The sequence below is a fragment of the Pecten maximus genome, chromosome 7, assembly GCF_902652985.1.
Source record: "Pecten maximus chromosome 7, xPecMax1.1, whole genome shotgun sequence".
Classification (NCBI taxonomy): domain Eukaryota; kingdom Metazoa; phylum Mollusca; class Bivalvia; order Pectinida; family Pectinidae; genus Pecten; species Pecten maximus.
Window position 1 is genome coordinate 16344112 of NC_047021.1, and position 25097 is coordinate 16369208.

Consider the following 25097-nt stretch of genomic DNA (forward strand, 5'->3'; position numbering starts at 1 on the left):
ACACAGTCTGTAGTGGGGATGTTGGGTGTTGAGGATTAATAGACACAGTCTGTAGTGGGGATGTTGGGTGTTGAGGATTAATAGACACAGTCTGTAGTGGGGATGTTGGGTGTTGAGGATTAATAGACACAGTCTGTAGTGGGGATGTTGGGTGTTGAGGATTAATAGACACAGTCTGTAGTGGGGATGTTTGGTGTTGAGGATTAATAGACACAGTCTGTAGTGGGGATGTTGGGTGTTGAGGATTAATAGACACAGTCTGTAGTGGGGATGTTGGGTGTTGAGGATTAATAGACACAGTCTGTAGTGGGGATGTTGGATGTTGAGGATTAATAGACACAGTCTGTAGTGGGGATGTTGGGTGTTGAGGATTAATAGACACAGTCTGTAGTGGGGATGTTGGGTGTTGAGGATTAATAGACAGTCTGTAGTGAGGATGTTGGGTGTTGAGGATTAATAGACACAGTCTGTAGTGGGGATGTTGGGTGTTGAGGATTAATAGACACAGTCTGTAGTGGGGATGTTGGGTGTCTAGGATTAATAAACACAGTCTGTAGTGGGGATGTTGGGTGTTGAGGATTAATAGACACAGTCTGTAGTGGAGATGTTGGGTGTTGAGGATTAATAGATACAGTCTGTATAAGGGATGTTGGGTGTCGAGGATTAATAGACACAGTCTGTAGTGGGGATGTTGGGTGTCGAGGATTAATAGACACAGTCTGTAGTGGGGATGTTGGGTGTTGAGGATTAATAGACACAGTCTGTAGTGGGGATGTTGCAAATTGGGTGTCGAGGATTAATAGACACAGTCTGTAGTGGGGATGTTGGGTGTTGAGGATTAATAGACACAGTCTGTAGTGGGGATGTTGGGTGTCGAGGATTAATAAACACAGTCTGTAGTGGGGATGTTGGGTGTTGAGGATTAATAGACACAGTCTGTAGTGGGGATGTTGGGTGTTGAGGATTAATAGACACAGTCTGTAGTGGGGATGTTGGGTGTTGAGGATTAATAGACAGTCTGTAGTGAGGATGTTGGGTGTTGAGGATTAATAGACACAGTCTGTAGTGGGGATGTTGGGTGTTGAGGATTAATAGACACAGTCTGTAGTGGGGATGTTGGTTGTTGAGGATTAATAGACACAGTCTGTAGTGGGGATGTTGGGTGTTGAGGATTAATAGACACAGTCTGTAGTGGGGATGTTGGGTGTTGAGGATTAATAGACAGTCTGTAGTGGGGATGTTGGGTGTTGAGGATTAATAGACACAGTCTGTAGTGGGGATGTTGGGTGTTGAGGATTAATAGACACAGTCTGTAGTGGGGATGTTGGATGTTGAGGATTAATAGACACAGTCTGTAGTGGGGATGTTGGGTGTTGAGGATTAATAGACACAGTCTGTAGTGGGGATGTTGGGTGTTGAGGATTAATAGACACAGTCTGTAGTGGGGATGTTGGGTGTTGAGGATTAATAGACACAGTCTGTAGTGGGGATGTTGGGTGTTGAGGATTAATAGACACAGTCTGTAGTGGGGATGTTGGGCGTCGAGGATTAATAGACACAGTCTGTAGTGGGGATGTTGGGCGTCGAGGATTAATAGACACAGTCTGTAGTGGGGATGTTGGGTGTCGAGGATTAATAGACACAGTCTGTAGTGGGGATGTTGGGTGTCGAGGATTAATAGACACAGTCTGTAGTGGGGATGTTGGGCGTCGAGGATTAATAGACACAGTCTGTAGTGGGGATGTTGGGTGTTGAGGATTAATAGACACAGTCTGTAGTGGGGATGTTCGGTGTTGAGGATTAATAGACACAGTCTGTGGTGGGGATGTCGGGTGTTGAGGATTAATAGACACAGTCTGTAGTGGGGATGTTGGGTGTCGAGGATTAATAGACACGGTCTGTAGTGGGGATGTTGGGCATTGAGGATTAATAGACACAGTCTGTAGTGGGGATGTTGGGTGTCGAGGATTAATAGACACAGTCTGTAGTGGGGATGTTGGGTGTCGAGGATTAATAGACACAGTCTGTAGTGGGGATGTTGGGTGTTGAGGATTAATAGACACAGTCTGTAGTGGGGATGTTGGGTGTTGAGGATTAATAGACACAGTCTGTAGTGGGGATGTTTGGTGTTGAGGATTAATAGACACAGTCTGTAGTGGGGATGTTGGGTGTTGAGGATTAATAGACACAGTCTGTAGTGGGGATGTTGGGTATGGAGGATTAATAGACACAGTCTGTAGTGGGGATGTTTGGTGTTGAGGATTAATATAAACAGTCTGTAGTTGGGATGTTGGGTGTTGAGGATTAATAGACACAGTCTGTAGTGGGGATGTTGGGTGTCGAGGATTAATAGACAGTCTGTAGTGGGGATGTTGGGTGTCGAGGTGTTGAAGGGAGGGTTTTGAGGTTTTAACTATTAAACTTAAATGCTCCACTATCATAGGTTCATACAAGATGTGAAAACTCTGAGGTTGCAGAACTGAATATTTCCAAGATTTAGAGACAGAATTCCAGACTATGAAAACAGCAAGTCTTTTTCTGGCACCTCTTATGCAGTATTAAGAGAACTTGACAATTATGTTCCATATACAGTAGTAAATGTAGTTGATTTCTGTACTATCATCATGTGATTAATTATAGGTGATACTTTTGATGTTTTCATTGTTAGCACACATGGACATCTTTTGTGTCCATCTCTCTATCAGTTAATGTCCATCCTGTACAGCTGTTCTACATTCTACAAATGTACCTGTATTCATCAAACTAGGACATCCTCAATATTGATTGGCTGATCATGTTTATTTTTCATACCGTACTCTCTCGAATTTGACTAAAGATGGTAAGTACATTAAAGTTTATTGATACTGAATTGAGTGTGAGAATATTTCTTACGTAAGTTTTGATTGTGATGGACTCCTGATCATAAAGGGATGTTTGCTTGTTCATTTCATGTCAAGTTATTCAATATTGCGACGGCCATACTTGTGCTCATAATGTTTTAGATAAATGTGGAATGTCTCCTGTAACAGCTTGATAATGTCTGTGTTCAGTATCATCACTCATCCTCCTGGCATCAACTTCAGCATCATTGTTTAAAAATTCTTACTGGTAATTACAATCTACATCCCAGATTCACAGATAATATAATACGTTTCACAGTTCACTGGACAATGTCCCTTGTCTTTAATGTTACTTGGTCAACCATCATCAGTTGTCCTGATCTGAGGTGCTGCTTCTGTACAATGGTTGGGTGGCACAGTGGTAACACACTTGCCTTTCACCTAGGCAGCCGGGGTTCGATTCCCCGATCGGACGTGAAAAGGTATTGGTCACCTGCCCGACCACGTGGGTTTACCCGGGCTGGGTACTCCGGTTTCCTCACACAGTAAGACCCCTCGTGCACTTCCATCCGGGCCAACAAGCGTGAATAATATAAGTTTATATAACTTGTTTGGCAATTGTTGTAAAGTAAATAAAGTTTTACAATGTTGGTCAGAGGAGTTTGGTGATAGAATTACTATTATCTCAGTATCTAAACAATGTTGTTTGTTACCCTTTGTTGTCTGTAACCTATTGTTGTCATGTCTCATTGTTGTCATTACCATACTTTCATTGTCCCTTATCCACAGGGGACATAGAAACGCTGATGTCTGTTTGTCTGTTCCTGTAATTGATGTTGTAAGATGGATTTTAAACAGATTACTAAGGCAGGTGTATATTGACATGACCTTGGTTATGTTTATGGTTGTATTAGTGGTGAGAACATTTGACTACTCTGTAGTAATAATGTTTTACCTTTAGATTGATCTCATTATCCTCCTTTTCTGCTGTAATGATAGATTATTCATAGTCAGCCCAATGATAATACTGTTGTTGGTCAGTAATACCCCAGACACAGTACATGCCGGGCATTGCCGCTCATCAGCATTAATGTACAATGTACATGGTTTAATAAGGTCACCTAAACCTGTTGAGTGTGTGTCATGATGCTGTGCTGGTGCTCACTAGCCGTGCATACGATCTAGTATTAATTAAATTTTTCCTTAAAAGAAATTCTGAAATGTATTTGTAGATGTCTATGGTATTGATATTCAGCTGATAGCAAGCTGTTATGAAAGGGTATGAAGTTTGTTCAGATGCATGACCTTGACCCATTTTCAATGTGTAAAGGGGTTAAACCTTTAAACAGCTTGTTATATCAAACCTAAAACCAAATTTGAAGTCAAGGGGGATGGTACTAGCATGCTGAGAGATGGATAAATGCTGTGAAAAAATATGAAGGTTGATTGTTAAAATACATGAACTTTACTTACTTTGAAGATCACATATAAAACTTTATAATGTCATTGTTTGGATAAAAGTATCTTAATCACAATGTCAAAGTTAAGCCTTTATAAATTGTGAGATCATATGAGAACTATCAGTTCTTTGTTATTTAGCTGTTATTTTGTGAGTTTTTCTAACAAGCTAACAATGGGTTGAGAAACGTGGATTTTTAGATATAAATCTCACAAAGCTCAGATTTCCTTTAAATAATTCCTGTTCCTAGAATAGAAATGTAAATTTATGGTAAGTAGGAGATTTTGGGTCAATTATCTGGGCCCTCAATGCAGACAAAGGTCTATTTACATACTGATAAATATTACAGTTCTTAACAATGTTGCCTAGGTTTGGGCTGAGGGTCTTGGGAAGTCTTTGTGAGCCGACGCTATTGGCTAAGCCATGAGTGTAACCTAGATGTGTAGCAGTAACATTGATTACGTTAAATAGGTATTGATTTTGCGTGAAGGTCTTGCCAAAAACTTTCTTAAAAGGCACCAAATTTATTTATCTTTATTCAAAACTTTGATTTTTTTTACTGGAGTTTTCTCATTTTATTCAATATATGACAGAAAAACATGCAGAATTCAGTATATCAAAGTGATGGAATGATCACATCAAGTGAGGATCTATTGAATCTCCAACACCGTCACGTAACACTGTTGCCAGGGAAAAATCTCAATGTCATCAATTCAATATTGAATCTACTGATTCCATTTTTCTGAAAGAAAGAAAACATTTGATTAGAAGTCTTGCCAGCCTTGTCACTAACACATCTCTCTATAAAGATGTGTGTATCTGATCTGCAGCGGTGTATCTTTTTATAAACTATATAACTACAAAGTGTCGTAATGTTTCCCTAATGTACAAAAATTCCTTACATGGTCAGCGTGGATATTGATCAGTACAGGGATTTTAAGGCTGTCCAATGTTCAGATGTGATTGAATTTCTTCTTACTTTTGGTTGTTAGAATACCTAGCTAGCATGTTTGGGACCCATTTTTAGATCTAGTAAATTTGTCAATATGCAGACATTTTGTTGGTCTTATGTTCAGTTTACATGCAAAACCTTCATTTTCCCTATCTAATGGTAGTCAATTATAACGGTCTACAATCGAGTCAGGCTAGCTCTGTCCAGTGATTTATCACAGACACAACACCTTGCATTTCTGTCCTGCTGAAAGCTTAACACATGAGACATGCAATAGATAACACAGAGATTCATAAGACAGTCTGTTTGTCTTTTAACCACACTTGTCATCATGCTAGAGGCTTCATTCCTCCAGGGATTTTGATCAAACTTCCACAAATACAACCGGACCATGATACTCTGACAAGTTTGAGTTTCTCGTTGTCGGTACAAGATCTAGGTTACTGTTACTATTTTCAGAAAATCCTAGTCAGCATTATAGAGGCTTCATTCCTTGAAGGATTTTGATCAAACTTCACACAAATACAGAGGACCATTAAATTTCTTCGACAAGTTCGAGTATCGGAGGGTTGCCAGGTCAAGATCTAGGTCACTGTTACTATTTTTAGAAAATCCTTGTCAGCTCCCTATAGGCTTCATTCCTTGAGGGATTTTGATCTAATTTCATGCCAATACAACAGACCTTTATATCTTGGACAAGTTCGAGTTTCAGGGTTGTTGGGTAAAAGGTCAAGGTCATAGTTACTATCTTTAGAAAATCCTTTTTCAGCAATCTTGCAGCTTCATTCTTTGAGGGATTTTGATCAAACATCACACCCTATAACCATTTGATCTGTTAGATAACATAGAAAACAACATGATAATATAGTTAGAATGAATTTTCTTCAGATATCTGTTTGGATTTGTTATCTAGATTACATTGTTGACATGTTTTTCCTCACTGATGCAAACGTTCATGCAAGTAACAACTAGTACTTAGTGATCAGCACCTCAAATTCAGAAACATGTTGCACATTAAAACAGTCTTCTCTGGAGTACTCCTTCAACAACCTCGTATATCATGTCAGTTGCACTGAGAGGTTGTGCAATCATTTCCGTAATTCAACTATTGAACTACCGGTTCTGTGGGGAATAGTGAGTGATTTCTCTTATAGATTGAACTGTCATTTTACCCTCATAGTCATATAAATCTCCAAGAAAATTCCGATTATAGTTAGAATGGAAAAGCCTCATTTAAATTAAGAAAGGTTTATTGCTTTTGCATTTTTATGTGTAAAATTTAATAAATATAAAATAACATAATAAATGATATATTTTTTATTAGCATATAAATTTAATGATTGGGTCACCAGATTTAATTATAACCATAATACATATGAAGGAATTTAAATTTCTGAACAGGTGTAGAGAGAATTTCAGTAAAAACTGCATTAGGAATGATAATGCTGGATCCTGAATTTTATCAAGTGGTCAGATACCATATGTGTATGTGATTTTGTAGAATTGTTGTATGGAGTTTAGATTCACCCTTAAATAAGCCCCCAGCCCTATCTAAAGATTAAGTATTGAGTTTGGGGAGGGCTTATTTGTAAACCAGTCTTACATTATAGCTTATTATTTTGAAATGGATGAATCTGCCAAAATGAATGTTTATTTGTGGGCAGGGTCTTTTCTGGTATTTACAGATAAATGTGATTTAAAGTTGAGGTATGTGGTGTTCGGATGGATTTCAGTATAGGCAGCATTCTACTCTTTTATATATAGATTTTACTATAAAATCCTTGATTTTGAAACATAATCAGATGTTCAATTTCCGGAAAGCTTGGCTTGATCGATGAGGAAGTTGTTATCCAGAGCTGTCCTGTACTAGAGAAAATGTGCCAACGATTAGCACCTCATCACATCTCTCTATAATCATTGTCAGCCAGATTAGAATTCAATTTCAAAATCTGGTACCAGTAGAAATTGTTGTCATAATTAAGGTTTGTAGCAGCGAGGTTAGAAGTTTTTTTTTGTTCAAATTCTATATCAATGAGGATTTCTGCACAATTCTGAAGAAGATCAGAATGTTTCATGAGAACCACAATTTGGCTTTTATGTGAATTTTGTTTTACTAGAGATAAAACAGAAATTGTAGTTATGGTTTATAGTTGTATTAGATATGGTTTTTCCAGCTTTCTGATAGTTGTATAAAGAGATAGTATTTCCAATTTTCAGATACTAGCTGTATTAAGAGATGCCAGGTATTTATAGCTTTCTGATGGCTATATTGAGAGATAGTACCGGGTATTTACAGCTTTCTTATTGATGTATTCAAAGATTGTATTTCCAGCTTTCAGATTGGTGTATTCAGAAATTGGAAGTATTTTCATCATTCTTATTGATGTATTGAGAGATCGTATTTACAGCTTTCTGATAGTTGTATTCAGAGATTGGAAGTATTTTCATCATTCTGATTGATGAATTCAGAGATTATATTTCCTGCTTTCTGATAGTTGTATTCAGAGATTGTATTTCCTGCTTTCTGATTGGTGTATTCAGAGATTGTATTTCCTGCTTTCTGATTGGTGTATTCAGAGATTGTATTTCCTGCTTCCTGATTGGTGTATTCAGAGATTGTATTTCCAGCTTTCTGATTGGTGTACATTTTGTATTCAGATAGTATTAACAGCTTTCTGATAGTATATTCAGAGATTGTAGCTCCAGCTTTCTAAAAAAGTTTCGTTAGTTTGATGGGGTTAAAGTTTCGTTAGTTTGATGGGGTTAAAGATTCGTTTTAATACTGTACATATATAATTAATTAATGCTGTTGGGACTGTGTTGTTGACATCTTGAGTGTTTCATTATTTTTTTATTAGGATTAAGTTGAATCACAGGGAACAGTTCTATAAGATTGGTTTTCCCTTGACGTCCTTCATACAAGTGATTTAATTCAGCTTGAATTTTTCTCCATTGATTACTTCCTCCATCTAACTAGAGCTGTGTGCTAGTGTGTTATTTTGTTGTGAATTGATTGTTAAGAAAGGTTGAAAAAAATTGGAATGAAATTGATTGATTGTTTTTAAGAAACACTACATATGATTTCCATTTGTCTTCTAGATTTAGCATGTTGATGATTTAATTGTACAGATAGATGTTTAGAATCAATAAAACCACTTAAGCCTTACATAAATACTTGTGTGTTACAGCCACATACTTCTAGCTGTACAAGGAGATAGCATCATAGACCTATATTATTGTTACTGTCCATCAATAAATTCCTCTCTCACAGCTATATATACATGTACCTTGTACCACCCTAAATATTCTCAAAGAGTTATCTCCCCTGTAGGAAATCTTTCATTAGGGAAGAATTAAGAGGAGTTATAACAGAGTATTTTGTACGATAACAGCTAATCACAAAACAGTAAACAACTTAATGTTACATCCTGATTCACTGAAGGAAAATACTAAGTGATGAAAAAAAATATGGTGATGGATGCAAGAAATGTTTTATCTGACATGTTTCTTTGAAATGTTGCTGGCCAAAATTTTGTATTTGTTTTTTTCTCTGTTTAAGGGGTGACAGATTAATTTGAAAACCAGTTATATGGTTTTCAAACAGTATCTGTTGGTCCATGTTTTTTATGATTAGGTATTTCCCACAAATTTCAGCAGTCATGATAGAGTTTTCCCCCACAAGGTTTTGACAGCCATGATATTTGAAGCAACATCTTGTAAGCTATGATATGGTATTTCCCACAAGATATTGTAAGCCATGTATGATAGGGTATTATAGATCTTTCCAGTCACAGTATATATAGGGTACTATTTCCCACAGATCATGTCAGCCAATGATCTAGGTACTAGTTCCCACTGATCTTGTCAGCCAATGATAGGGTACTATTTCCCACTGATCTTGTCAGCCAATGATAGGGTACTATTTCCCACTGATCTTGTCAGCCAATGATAGGGTACTCTTTCCGACTGATCATGTCAGCCAATGATAGGGTACTATTTCCCACTGATCTTGTCAGCCAATGATAGGGTACTATTTCCCACTGATCTTGTCAGCCAATGATAGGGTACTATTTTTCACTGATCTTGTCAGCCAATGATAGGGTATGTTCTAGTTCCCACTGATCTTGTCAGCCGATGATAGGGTACTTTTCCTCACTTATCGTGTCAGCCAATGATAGGGTGCTAGTTCCCACTTATCGTGTCAGCCAATGATAGGGTACTATTTCCGACTGATCATGTCAGCCAATGATAGGGTACTATTTTTCACTGATCATGTCAGCCAATGATAGGGTACTATTTTTCACTGATCATGTCAGCCAATGATCTAGGTACTATTTCCCACTGATCTTGTCAGCCAATGATAGGGTACTATTTTTCACTGATCATGTCAGCCAATGATAGGGTACTATTTTTCACTGATCATGTCAGCCAATGATCTAGGTACTATTTCCCACAGATCATGTCAGCCAATGATAGGGTACTATTTCCGACTGATCATGTCAGCCAATGATAGGGTACTATTTTTCACTGATCATGTCAGCCAATGATAGGGTACTATTTTTCACTGATCATGTCAGCCAATGATCTAGGTACTATTTCCCACAGATCTTGTCAGCCAATGATAGGGTATGTTCTAGTTCCCACTGATCTTGTCAGCAAATGATAGGGTACTATTTCCGACTGATCATGTCAGCCAATGATAGGGTACTAGTTCCCACTAATCTTGTCAGCCAATGATAGGGTACTATTTTTCACTGATCATGTCAGCCAATGATAGGGTACTATTTTTCACTGATCATGTCAGCAAACGATAGGTACTAGTTCCCACTGATCTTGTCAGCCAATGATAGGGTACTTGTTCCCACTGATCATGTCAGCCAATGATAGGGTACTATTTCCCACTGATCTTGTCAGCCAATGATAGGGTACTAGTTCCCACTGATCTTGTCAGCCAATGATAGGGTACTTGTTCCCACTGATCATGTCAGCAAACGATAGGTACTAGTTCCCACTGATCATGTCAGCCAATGATAGGGTACTATTTCCCACTGATCTTGTTAGCCAATGATAGGGTACTTGTTCCCATTGATCTTGTCAGCCAATGATAGGGTACTATCTCCCACAGATCTTGTCAGCCAATGATAGGGTACTATTTCCCACTGATCTTGTCAGCCAATGATAGGGTACTATTTCCCACTGATCTTGTCAGCCAATGATAGGGTACTATTTCCCACAGATCATGTCAGCCAATGATAGGGTACTATTCCCCACTAATCTTGTCAGCCAATGATAGGGTACTATTTTTCACTGATCATGTCAGCCAATGATAGGGTACTATTTTTCACTGATCATGTCAGCAAACGATAGGGTACTATTTTTCACTGATCATGTCAGCCAATGATAGGGTACTAGTTCCCACTGATCTTGTCAGCCAATGATAGGGTACTATTCCCCACTAATCTTGTCAGCCAATGATAGGGTACTATTTTTCACTGATCATGTCAGCCAATGATAGGGTACTATTTTTCACTGATCATGTCAGCAAACGATAGGGTACTATTTTTCACTGATCATGTCAGCCAATGATAGGGTACTATTTTTCACTGATCATGTCAGCCAATGATAGGGTACTATTTTTCACTGATCATGTCAGCCAATGATAGGGTACTATTTCCCACTGATCTTGTCAGCCAATGATAGGGTACTATTTTTCACTGATCTTGTCAGCCAATGATAGGGTATGTTCTAGTTCCCACTGATCTTGTCAGCCGATGATAGGGTACTTTTCCTCACTTATCGTGTCAGCCAATGATAGGGTGCTAGTTCCCACTTATCGTGTCAGCCAATGATAGGGTACTATTTCCGACTGATCATGTCAGCCAATGATAGGGTACTATTTTTCACTGATCATGTCAGCCAATGATAGGGTACTATTTTTCACTGATCATGTCAGCCAATGATCTAGGTACTATTTCCCACTGATCTTGTCAGCCAATGATAGGGTACTATTTTTCACTGATCATGTCAGCCAATGATAGGGTACTATTTTTCACTGATCATGTCAGCCAATGATCTAGGTACTATTTCCCACAGATCATGTCAGCCAATGATAGGGTACTATTTCCGACTGATCATGTCAGCCAATGATAGGGTACTATTTTTCACTGATCATGTCAGCCAATGATAGGGTACTATTTTTCACTGATCATGTCAGCCAATGATCTAGGTACTATTTCCCACAGATCTTGTCAGCCAATGATAGGGTATGTTCTAGTTCCCACTGATCTTGTCAGCAAATGATAGGGTACTATTTCCGACTGATCATGTCAGCCAATGATAGGGTACTAGTTCCCACTAATCTTGTCAGCCAATTATAGGGTACTATTTTTCACTGATCATGTCAGCCAATGATAGGGTACTATTTTTCACTGATCATGTCAGCAAACGATAGGTACTAGTTCCCACTGATCTTGTCAGCCAATGATAGGGTACTTGTTCCCACTGATCATGTCAGCCAATGATAGGGTACTATTTCCCACTGATCATGTCAGCCAATGATAGGGTACTAGTTCCCACTGATCTTGTCAGCCAATGATAGGGTACTTGTTCCCACTGATCATGTCAGCAAACGATAGGTACTAGTTCCCACTGATCATGTCAGCCAATGATAGGGTACTATTTCCCACTGATCTTGTTAGCCAATGATAGGGTACTTGTTCCCATTGATCTTGTCAGCCAATGATAGGGTACTATCTCCCACAGATCTTGTCAGCCAATGATAGGGTACTATTTCCCACTGATCTTGTCAGCCAATGATAGGGTACTATTTCCCACTGATCTTGTCAGCCAATGATAGGGTACTATTTCCCACAGATCATGTCAGCCAATGATAGGGTACTATTCCCCACTAATCTTGTCAGCCAATGATAGGGTACTATTTTTCACTGATCATGTCAGCCAATGATAGGGTACTATTTTTCACTGATCATGTCAGCCAATGATAGGGTACTATTTTTCACTGATCATGTCAGCCAATGATAGGGTACTAGTTCCCACTGATCTTGTCAGCCAATGATAGGGTACTATTCCCCACTAATCTTGTCAGCCAATGATAGGGTACTATTTTTCACTGATCATGTCAGCCAATGATAGGGTACTATTTTTCACTGATCATGTCAGCAAACGATAGGGTACTATTTTTCACTGATCATGTCAGCCAATGATAGGGTACTATTTTTCACTGATCATGTCAGCCAATGATAGGGTACTATTTTTCACTGATCATGTCAGCCAATGATAGGGTACTATTTCCCACAGATCATGTCAGCCAATGATAGGGTACTATTTCCCACAGATCATGTCAGCCAATGATAGGGTACTATTTCCCACAGATCTTGTCAGCCAATGATAGGGTACTATTTCCCACTGATCTTGTCAGCCAATGATAGGGTACTATTTTCCACTTATTGTGTCAGCCAATGATAGGGTACTATTTCCCACTGATCTTGTCAGCCAATAATAGGGTACTAGTTCCCACTGATCTTGTCAGCCAATGATAGGGTACTATTTCCCACTGATCTTGTCAGCCAATGATAGGGTACTAGTTCCCACTGATCTTGTCAGCCAATGATAGGGTACTATTTCTCACTTATCGTGTCAGCCAATGATAGGGTACTAGTTCCCACAGATCTTGTCAGCCAATGATAGGGTACTAGTTCCCACTGATCTTGTCAGCCAATGATAGGGTACTATTTCCGACTGATCATGTCAGCCAATGATAGGGTACTAGCTCCCACTGATCATGTCAGCCAATGATAGGCTACTAGTTCCCACTGATCATGTCAGCGAATGATTTAATGCAAAGACCTCTACAGCACACAATCCAATATTCCCTCAAAGATCTCAATCCAAGGGAAGTGACACTACACACACATGAATCAACATATCCAGTGTTCAACAAACAAACACCTGATAACAGGAGATGTATTGGTTAAATAAGAAATGTTCAGAAATTCACAAACCCTAGATCAGGTTATAAGATTAAGCCAGAAGATTGTAACACTAACATAATAAATGTATTGATACCTGGGTGGGTACTTTGCGTAATGTCAGGGGTAAGTATTTCTATGTATAACAATATTATGTAACCTTGTACTAAACAAAGTAGCTGCCTTCTATTGTTACAGACTACACAGACGTCCAGGTGGAGTTCCATGTCGGAGGACGAGCGGTGGTGAAGCGAAGTGTTCCTGTGTTTGATTGCCGTCCTCACAAAAAGTAAGCTTTTTAACTGACCTTTATCCAAGTGTTCTACTGCGATATACATGTCTTATCTGTATCCCTGGATGATGTCATAACAATAAGACAGGATCCTGATTGATTAAGTCATTGAAATGACCAATCACAAGATACCAGTACTTTGAGGATCATTGAAGTGATACAATCATTATAACTATAACTATTATTTTACCTAGTAGGTAGGGTCAATCACAAGAGGCAAAGGAGACCTTAATGGTTCATCTTTATTGGTCTACCGGTTATCCTTTTTGAGGCTTTATCAGGACCATTGAGGTCTCCTTTGCCTGTTGTGATTGACCCTTACTTACTTTGCATTATACCTTACTTCAATCACCCTGCATATCTCCGGATATCCAGCTCAGAGGGACCCAGGAATCCAGTACTCCAGCCACTTATATACTCACCGGTGTTGGCTCTACACCCCTTTTCACTATTATTTTACCTGTTTTTTAGCTGTACCACCTGTACTAACAGTAATTTCACCTGTGAGTGGCACCATGACACCAACAGCTGTAGCCGATCTGGAAGTGTAACTTCAGGAGTAAGTACATCATCAGTAGTGTTAAAACAGCTGTAGCCGAGCTGGAAGTGTAACTTCAGGAGTAAGTACATCGATCATCAGTAGTGTTAAAACAGCTGTAGCCGAGCTGGAAGTGTAACTTCAGAAATAAGTACAACATCAAAACATGTACATTATAACTGGAATAAAGAGTAACTTGTAAAAACAGCTTTAGCAGAGCTGGAAGTGTTCAGGAGTATACAACATCAGAGGTATGAAAACTAGAAAAAGACCTGCCATTCCTGCTGGGATTTATAACTATCTAGGATTATAAAGCAGTTACACTACAAACAATAGAATGTAAGACACCTGTAAAATACAGAAATATTTTATTGTTTGTACAGTCTTCTCTCTCAACAAATATTTATATTTGTCTAACGTTTGTACTTACAGTCAACTGCAGTGACCAATGTGAATGCTTGTCCGATGATTGATAGTCCTTCGTTAGACACCGACATTGTGGTTCACTCTGGGGAGTCGAAACAGATCGCAGTGGGCGTGGTAAATCTGCAGGTAAAGGATCCAATGTTGCCTGGTGATGCTTGACCGTACATCACTCAGTCAAACTACGGGGTGTATATCGGTCTACAAGTTATCTATTACCTTCTGAACATACAATCCATAACCAAAAACTGATGTGTCTAAAAAATGAATTCTAACTCTAAAACTCAATGAAACCATACCAAAATATGAAGAAAGGAAAGCTTTACAATGGTAATCTTTGGGTACTAGTCAGTGTTTTTGGAGGTCGAGGTGAACAGCTTATAATGTGTTACCTGATCTATGTAAAAATGTTTGTAAAAATGTGTTATAGCAGGGACAGACAGACAACATCAAGTGTAACTTCCAGTATCTAAATCAGACTCAGATCGTTGTAGGAACCATCCGCTCAACACTTCTCACCTGTGACGATGTACAGGTAAGTTCTCATAGGTCCACTTCCAAATTCATGCTGTGTCTGATAGAAGGTTTGCTCCATGACAAAAGAGTTTGTACTCCTCCAGTAATATGAGGGTATTGAGCTTTCCAGGAATTATGACAATGAGGTCAACAGCATGCGTACATTTGCTGATGATAGATTTGATAATATCCTCTTGATGATTTACAACAGAACTTCTATGTAGTTTTGGTATTTTTTCATATGAACTATGATTTAGTTGTTTTTTTTCAATCAGGAATTAAATTGCTGAAAATATGATCTACATAAGATATTATTAAGACATCTGTGAATGGTTGCTTTCTTCACAGTTTTCGTTTGTTGCCGACTTTGCATATGTGACAGCCAAATTCCAGGTGACATGGGGTCCACAAGATTTCCCATTGGACAATCCACGTGACATCACAGGTAAGAGTTGTTCCTCCTACGTCAGTGATATCAGTACTGCTGAACCGCACACATGATGTTAGTACATGTACCACAATCGGTAAAATTAATTCCCAATTATGGCATCGTCTTAATTGGTAAGACTGACACCCTAGCTAGGTGATGATCGTCTTCAGAAGTACTAACTGTTGTGAGGTCATGAGATCCCAAACGAGCAAACCCTGTATAATGTCACAGATTAAATTAGACATCTTCACAACCTAGTGAGTGATGTCGGGGGGGTTGCTGTATCTACTGATTACTGTACCATTGTTTTGCAGTGAGAATCTACAAGTGTAATCTGATGGTGACCAACTGTGGACAGTGTCTGAGTATGGACCCCGAGTACGAGTGTGGATGGTGTGGGGATGAATGTTCTCTCCAGAAAAACTGTCCCGACAGCTGGCTGGACCGCTCATCTACCTGTCCCAACCCTAAGATACTTAGGGTAGGTAACTCACATACATTATAGTCCAATATTTGTTTTTATGATTTTTTAAATACTGTACATGTACATGTAATAGTATATTATAGTTATATAGATTAAGGTGACCTTCACAGCACAAGTACGGTTTTAAAGGTATTTCATTGGCTGATGTGTTTCAACATTTATCGTCATAGGGAATAAACCAATGAAAGATGAAACCTAATTTCTGTATCTCTCTGATGAAGGAGACGATGTGAGGCTGAGATTGTAGTACTATAGCAACCAATTTTTAAGTGGTTTAACGTAAACAGATTTTGGCTCTGTCAGTCAGTTTTTGTGTTACCAGTATATAATTGTCATTATTGAAATGCAAAGAAGATGTGTGGTGAGACATTTAACCTGAGGAGTTCTCATTGAACATCAACAAATATGGTTTGAACATTATATTTTATTATATTTTTAGTTTAATCCAAGCACTGGTCCGATCCAAGGAAAAACAAACATCTCAGTGACTGGGATCAATCTGGGAAAAGCTTACACAGACTTACAGAACGGAGTGGAAGTGGCAGGTGTAAGGTGTACAGTGCTTCCAGAGCACTTTGAGCCATCCATTGGGTAAGCTCACTCAGGTTCATTGATAAATTAAACTAAATTCGCTGGGAAACATCAAATTATAAACTGTAACTTGGTGATTTCACAAGAATTGTGAAACAAGTTATACAAGTTTATATTAATCACTCTTTTTGCCCGAATGGAGGCATGCAGGGTGGGGTGGCAGGGGGAGGTGATCTTATTGTGGGAGGAAAGCATAGTACATAGAGAAAAACGACTGAATGTGGTCAGGCATTTAATTGAAATAAAACCACAGTCATCATAATTAGGGTAATTAAATTAATTACATGTATATATTCTTAAGGGGTCATCCTCAGGGTAAAATAAACTACCAAGTACCTTATTGAAATCATTCCTCAGGGTAAATTAGTGGTGTACTCCCCTTTGAGGTTACTAAGGAACATCCATAGCATTAATTAACAAGGTAAATAAACTAGGGCCACCTTAAAGTTACTTTTAATAAAAAATGTCACATAGGACAGTTGTCAAATTTTGTTCTTTGATGTGGAATGCCTGTATGGTAATATATGATGTGATATGATATCGTTTTGATTGGTGGTTATGTAATTATGTGATATTATTAATTATAGATTTCGCTGTGAGACTGAGTCTGCACAGGACACACAAATGGGTAAAATCGTGGTGACCGTCGACAATCAGTATACTACCGAGTCGGAAGGAACTTTCGCATTTGTGGTATGTTTTGGAAACAATGCTGATTAATTATCATGAAACAATAAAATTCCAATCACTTCTTGTTCTGGTCTGTTACTAAAACCAGGAAGACTAATGTATGTATGTAAATATATTACAGCAGATGTTTAGTTTTATTTTTAAGTTGTAAGTGATGTAACTTGATTACTAGGTTTATCCTTGATAGATCAGAATACTAACATAGTAATTGTCTATAAACAGGACCCCACTGTAGACAGGCTGAGACCAGATATGGGACCTAAGTCAGGTGGAACTCGAATCACCATCACTGGAGTGAACCTGGATACAGGCACCAGGACAACGGTGGACATTGGGGGTAGTCCGTGTCAGGTTCGCAGGTAAGACAGGATGGCGGTGATAGGCGAGTAATATACCCGGGTACAGTCCGTGTATACACCAGTGACCATAGCACCTTTCTAATATAAATATAACACAAAGAATTGAAATATATCAATGACTGTTGTAAAACAAGAACATCATTGTCCTTTTTAAGACAAAAGAGTCACTGGTTTGAAATGCTAATGTAATAACTTTACAATCAGTGCATTTACTAACATTTTTAGCCCAACATCATCCTTCCAGCTGTAAACAAGCTTGTTACCACTATTTCTCAGAAAGTACCAAATTGATCTTTCTGAAATTACATACTTAAATATTCCCCTTTGTATTTAGTTTTGGATATTAAATTCTGAATTTTGACAGATGTGGTTTGTTACTGCTATTTCTCAGAAAGTTCCATCTTTCTCAAAGTTTATATGTGGGTTCTCCTTGGCCTCTAGTTGTGCATATTAGATTTTGAGACTGAATGGAAAAAAACATGGCCGACAGGAGGCCATGTTGAGTTTTGATAGCTGAACAAATTTCATAATAATGTAGGTTACCCTTAGTCCCGACTCACATCCACTTCATATTTGTCAGTTGAAGGATTTTACCAGTATTTCTCAGAAAGTTTTTCATGGATCTTTCTCAAATATCACATGCAGGTCCCCTTGGTTCGTTGTAGTTCATATTTGAGACCAATTAAAAACAAAACAGTGACACCTATGATTTTGATGCATGAAGTTTGAAATTGATATTTCTGAGAAATATTAATCAATAAATAGCTAGTTGAACATGTTCAATATTGAGACTTTAGAACATTAATTCTGTCTTAAAAGAACCAATAGAGACTTCAATGGTCATCAAGATTTCTCTGGGATCTCTTGTTAAATTGTTCATTTCTAAAAAATAGCCAACTGATCGTGAACATTCAAGATGGTGCTATTTTGATATTAATATTTCTGAAAATATTTGAGATTAATATATATATATATATATATATATAAAAAATAACAAAAAACAGACTTTGCCGCAAGGCCTTTCTGCCCTCTCAGGCTTCTTCAGGCGGACTGAACTTTTGTTTATTTGTCAGAAAGGCCTTGCGACAAAGTCTGTTTTTTGTTATTTTTTATACATTCGCCTTCGCAAGGACAGATTTCAATTTCTTATACTGTATATATATATATATGCCCAGCCATACCTTGGCTCAGATTTCTTTGGTGTTGGTGTGTGTAATGTTGGTGTTAGTGTGTGTAATGTCTCACTAATCCTGTAATTTGTGTAATTATTTGAGTGTCTGTAGCGTCTCACTAATCCTGTAATTTGTGTGATTATTTGAGTGTCTAATGTCTCACTAATCCTGTAATTTGTGTGATTATTTGAGTGTGTGTAATGTCTCACTAATCCTGTAATTTGTGTGATTATTTGAGTGTGTGTAATGTCTCACTAATCCTGTAATTTGTGTGATTATTTGAGTGTCTGTAATGTCTCACTAATCCTGTAATTTGTGTGATTATTTGAACGGTTTCCAGGAGGAATGCCACCATTTTAGAGTGTATCACATCCCAACATATATCTAACAAGGACACAGTGGAGGTGGAGGTCAGTTTTGGAGGATACAAACGTCTACTCCGGCCACAGTTTACATATGTGGAGGATCCCACTATAACCGCCATAGAGCCTACCAAGAGCATTCTCAGGTAAACATTCAAACATTCTCAGGTAAACATTCAAACATTCTCAGGTAAACATTCACACATTCTGAGATAAATGTTCACATTTTCTCAGGTAATAGTTCACACATTCTGAGATAAATGTTCACATTTTCTCAGGTAATAGTTCACACATTCTCAGGTAGATGTTCACATTTTCTCAGGTAATAGTTCTCACATTCTCAGGTAATGGTTCACACATTCTCAGTAAACGTTAACACATTTTCAGGTAATTGTTCACATTTTCTCAGGTAAAGATTCACACATTCTCAGATAGAGATTCACACATTCTCAGATAAAGGTTCACATATTCTCTGGTAAGCGTTCACACATTCTCAGGTGAAAGTTCACAGAATGGATTGGTCATTTGTACATATATATTCTTCTTTGGAACACATAAATTGTCTTTATATCTTGTGATGTCTATATAGCAATAATTCTGTTTTTATTTATGATTGTCACACACAAGAATGCTAGTTCTCAAAGTTTTTGTTTTTGTCTTGCCATGACAAGGGAGCATATTTTGGAACGCATGAGAGCCCTGAATATATTTAATTAGATTTTTTTTTCTGGATTCTTTTTTGTTACTTCAATTTTATGCATATGCTTTTTAGCTCACCTGGACCGAAGGTCCGGTGAGCTTATGTCATGGCGCAGCGTCCGTCGTCCGTCGTCCGTCAACATTTGCTTCAAATCGCTACTAGTCAAAAAGTTCATATTGGATTTTGACCAAATTTGGCCAGAAACATCCTTGGCAGAAGGGGAACAGATTTTGCATAAATGATGACTCTGACCCCCGAGGGGCCAAAGGGGCGGGGCCTAATAGGGGAAATAGGGGTAATTCCTTTAAATCGCTACTAGTCATAAAGTTATGAATGGATTTGAACCCAATTTGGTCAGAAACATCCTTGGGGGAAGGGGAACAGATTTTGCATAAATGGTAGCTCTGACCCCGGAGGGGCCAAAGGGGCGGGGCCCAATAGGGGAAATAGAGGTAATTCCTTTAAATCGCTACTAGTCATAAAGTTATGAATGGATTTGAACCCAATTTGGTCAGAAACATCCTTGGGGGAAGGGGAACAGATTTTGCATAAATGGGGACTCTGACCCCCGAGGGGCCAAAAGGGCGGGGCCCAATAGGGGAAATAGTGGTAATTCCTTTAAATCGCTACTTGTCATAAAGTTATGAATGGATTTGAACCCAATTTGGTCAGAAACATCCTTGGGGGAAGGGGAACAGATTTTGCATAAATGGTAGCTCTGACCCCGGAGGGGCCAAAGGGGCGGGGCCCAATAGGGGAAATAGATGGTAATTCCTTTAAATCGCTACTTGTCATAAAGTTATGAATGGATTTGAACCCAATTTGGTCAGAAACATCCTTGGGGGAAGGGGAACAGATTTTGCATAAATGGGGACTCTGACCCCCGAGGGGCCAAAGGGGCGGGGCCCAATAGGGGAAATAGGGGTAATTCCTTTAAATCGCTACTAGTCATAAAGTTATGAATGGATTTGAACCCAATTTGGTCAGAAACATCCTTGGGGGAAGGGGAACAGATTTTGCATAAATGGTAGCTCTGACCCCGGAGGGGCCAAAGGGGCGGGGCCCAATAGGGGAAATAGATGAATTCCTTTAAATCGCTACTTGTCATAAAGTTATGAATGGATTTGAACCCAATTTGGTCAGAAACATCCTTGGGGGAAGGGGAACAGATTTTGCATAAATGGTGACTCTGACCCCAAAGGGGCCAAAGGGGCGGGGCCCAATAGGGGAAATAGTGGTAATTCTTTTAAATCGCTACTAGTCATAAAGTTATGAATGGATTTGAACCCAATTTGGTCAGAAATATCCTTGGGGGAAGAAGAACAGATTTTGCGTAAATGGTGACTCTGACCCCAAAGGGTCCAAAGGGGCGGGGCCCAAAAGGGGAAATAGAGGTAATTCCTTTAAATTACTACTAGTCATACAGATTTGAATGGATTTGAACCCAATTTGGTCAGAAACATCCTTGGGGGAAGGGGAACAGATTTCGCATAAATGGGGACTCTGACCCCCGAGGGGCCAAAGGGGCGGGGCCCAATAGGTGAAATAGAGGTAATTCCTTTGAATCGCTACTAGTCATAAAGTTATGAATGGATTTGAACCCAATTTGGTCAGAAATATCCTTGGGGAAAGGGGAACAGATTTTGCATAAATGGTGGCTCTGACCACGGAGGGGGAAAAGGGGCGGGGCCCAATAGGGGAAATAGTGGTAATTCCTTTAAATCGCTACTTGTCATAAAGATTTGAATGGATTTGAACCCAAGTTGGTCAGAAACATCCTTGGGGGAAGGGGAACAGATTTTGCATAAATAGTGACTCTGACTCAAAAGGGGCCAAAAGGGCGGGCCCAATAGGGGAAATAGAGGTAATTCCTTTAAATCGCTACTAGTCATAAAGTTATGAATGGATTTGAACCCAATTTGGTCAGAAACATCCTTGGGGGAAGGGGAACAGATTTTGCATAAATGGTGACTCTGACCCCGAGGGGCCAAAGGGGCGGGCCCAATAGGGAAATAGAGGTAATTCCTTTAAATCGCTACTAGTCATAAAGTTATGAATGGATTTGAACCCAATTTGGTCAGAAACATCCTTGGGGGAAGGGGAACAGATTTTGCATAAATGGTGACTCTGACCCCCGAGGGGCCAAAAGGGGCGGGGCCCAATAGGGGAAATAGAGGTAATTCCTTTAAATCGCTACTAGTCATAAAGTTATGAATGGATTTGAACCCAATTTGGTCAGAAATATCCTTGGGGGAAGGGGAACAGATTTTGCATAAATGGTGACTCTGACCCCAAAGGGGCCAAAGGGCGGGGCCCAATAGGGGAAATAGAGGTAATTCCTTTAAATCGCTACTAGTCATAAAGTTATGAATGGATTTGAACCCAATTTGGTCAGAAACATCCTTGGGGGAAGGAGAACAGATTTTGCATAAATGGTGACTCTGACCCCCGAGGGGCCAAAAGGGCGGGGCCCAAAAGGGGAAATAGAGGTAATTCCTTTAAATCGCTACTAGTCATAAAGTTATGAATGGATTTGAACCCAATTTGGTCAGAAACATCCTTGGGGAAAGGGGAACAGATTTTGCATAAATGGTGACTCTGACCCCCGAGGACCCAAAGGGGCGGGGCCCAATAGGTGAAATAGAGGTAATTCCTTTGAATCGCTACTAGTCATAAAGTTATGAATGGATTTGAACCCAATTTGGTCAGAAATATCCTTGGGGAAAGGGGAACAGATTTTGCATAAATGGTGACTCTGACCATGGAGGGGGAAAAGGGGCGGGGCCCAATAGGGGAAATAGTGGTAATTCCTTTAAATCGCTACTTGTCATAAAGATTTGAATGGATTTGAACCCAAGTTGGTCAGAAACATCCTTGGGGGAAGGGGAACAGATTTTGCATAAATGGTGACTCTGACTCAAAAGGGGCCAAAAGGGCGGGCCCAATAGGGGAAATAGAGGTAATTCCTTTAAATCGCTACTAGTCATAAAGTTATGAATGGATTTGAACCCAATTTGGTCAGAAACATCCTTGGGGGAAGGGGAACAGATTTCGCATAAATGGTGACTCTGACCCCCGAGGGGCCAAAGGGGCGGAGCCCAATACGTGAAATAGAGGTAATTCATTTCAATCGCTACTAGTCATAAAGTTATGAATGGATTTGAACCCAATTTGGTCAGAAATATCCTTGGGGAAAGGGGAACAAATTTTGCATAAATGGTGGCTCTGACCACGGAGGGGGAAAAGGGGCGGGGCCCAATAGGGGAAATAGTGGTAATTCCTTTAAATCGCTACTTGTCATAAAGATTTGAATGGATTTGAACCCAAGTTGGTCAGAAACATCCTTGGGGGAAGGGGAACAGATTTTACATAAATGGTGACTCTGACCCCCGAGGGGCCAAAAGGGCGGGGCCCAAAAGGGGAAATAGAGGTAATTCCTTTAAATCGCTACTAGTCATAAAGTTATGAATGGATTTGAACCCAATTTGGTCAGAAACATCCTTGGGGAAAGGGGAACAGATTTTGCATAAATGGTGACTCTGACCCCCGAGGACCCAAAGGGGCGGGGCCCAATAGGTGAAATAGAGGTAATTCCTTTGAATCGCTACTTGTCATAAAGTGATGAATGCATGTTCTAAAAGCAATTCTTGAGGTCTTTCAGACCTTAGAGAGTCTGGACTTCATTAATCTGAAAGCAGTTCGAATTACCACACTATAACCATATATAGCATTAAATATTGTTAGAGATTAACAAATAAAACAAAGTGAATATGAACATTATTTTGACATTTGGCCTAATCTAACAGGTGAGCGATGCAGGCCCCATGGGCCTCTTGTTATATCCTTAATCAGTAATTTATCTCTTCAACTAGGTCTCTCAAATCATACAGCAACATTATACAAAATGACTAGGAAAAAGGCCATTGTCATGCTGTTCATATTGTAAAGGGAACCATGCGTTCCACTATATGTGACACCTCACTGGGTTCGTTACTAAATTAAAACTCGTTAGAGTCCCTCTAGGGAGTAATATCTAAGGGTACCTGTGGTATCCGCACTCATTCCTAATACAGCAACACTGTTTGCCATCACAGACATTTGATAAACAATGTTTATTTTGCAGTGGAGGAATAACGCTGACTGTAATCGGAGAAAGACTTGGTATGATTCAGCGTCCAGAGTTCTTTGTAGAGGTCAATGATCAGATGTACCCTCCCGCTGTAAGTCACATGATGAGACACTATCTTAATTGTTTATCATATCTAGAGGAAACGATAGGAATAACATCATCTTAATGTGGATATATACTGAAATGAGTAGATGTACATCACTCTCATGTTTACTTTTGTTAACCAATATGTAATTATACTGTATAACCAACATGTTAGAATCTACATGTATCAGAAAGTACTGGGAAATAGCATAAACACTGGGATGACATTTAATCAAGTATAATGTTACTCTAAAATAATATGCATTAAATCGAGAGCCATTTTGTTACAGGGATATCCATGCCATCACATTGAGAACTACATGAACAAGTGGCTGCTCTGTCATACTCCTCGACTCGACTTTCTGGGAGAAAATGTCACCGAAACGAACCCGCGTGAGGTCCACTATGGGTTTAACCTTGATGGAGTCACAACATGGCGTAATATCTCTAAACGTGAGAACATGGGACCACTTCTCTACTACCCTGACCCATTAATTGAGAGATTCTCGGGGGAAAATGTCGAAAAGAAGTACAAGAAGGACAAACCATTGGTGATTGAAGGTCGGTTTGCAGGGATGAGCCAACTCATTAAGGATGTGAAGGTTGTGGTGGGTCAGAACGAGTGTAAGAACCCTGTGACATCGGACTCTACCATCAGCTGTGAGCCCCCAAAGAACCCGGATGGTATTGACACCAAAGGCAATGCTCTAGTACTGGTATGTGTTTTGTGGACAATATCTGAAGTAAATAACAAAGCCAGGATTTTGTGTCATTTATGAAAACTTTTGGTATGATGTATATACTGATATATGTAATTGAAGAAAAATAAAAAATATTGACACTTTATGTCATAAGCTAATTTACAATTTCTAGGAGATTCTTAAAAATTCAACCTTGTAATATTGAGTTAATTGAAAATTTGAGTTTACAACAATATAATTGATTTTCCATTGTTTTTATGCAGAATGCAGCTTTCTGATTGGTTGAGTTTTTCTTTTTATACCTTAATGGAAAAAAACCAAAACGTAAATGGCACGAAAAACATGACGTCACAAAACGACCATTGATGTTGCATATTGATTTGTTCA

General features: G+C 39.1%; 1 protein-coding gene across 1 annotated transcript in view; it reads left to right on the plus strand.

Moving 5' to 3' along the window:
- LOC117331752 (hepatocyte growth factor receptor-like) overlaps positions 1-25097 on the plus strand; it is a 56376-nt gene that overhangs the window by 16487 nt on the left and 14792 nt on the right. The window contains exons 5-16 of the mRNA XM_033890628.1: positions 13438-13528; positions 14003-14090; positions 14502-14621; positions 14923-15027; positions 15357-15453; positions 15753-15919; positions 16362-16513; positions 17101-17206; positions 17426-17562; positions 19075-19242; positions 23920-24016; positions 24300-24725. Coding sequence (XP_033746519.1) covers positions 13438-13528; positions 14003-14090; positions 14502-14621; positions 14923-15027; positions 15357-15453; positions 15753-15919; positions 16362-16513; positions 17101-17206; positions 17426-17562; positions 19075-19242; positions 23920-24016; positions 24300-24725 — 1754 coding nt within the window. The remainder of the gene's footprint in view (positions 1-13437; positions 13529-14002; positions 14091-14501; positions 14622-14922; positions 15028-15356; positions 15454-15752; positions 15920-16361; positions 16514-17100; positions 17207-17425; positions 17563-19074; positions 19243-23919; positions 24017-24299; positions 24726-25097) is intronic.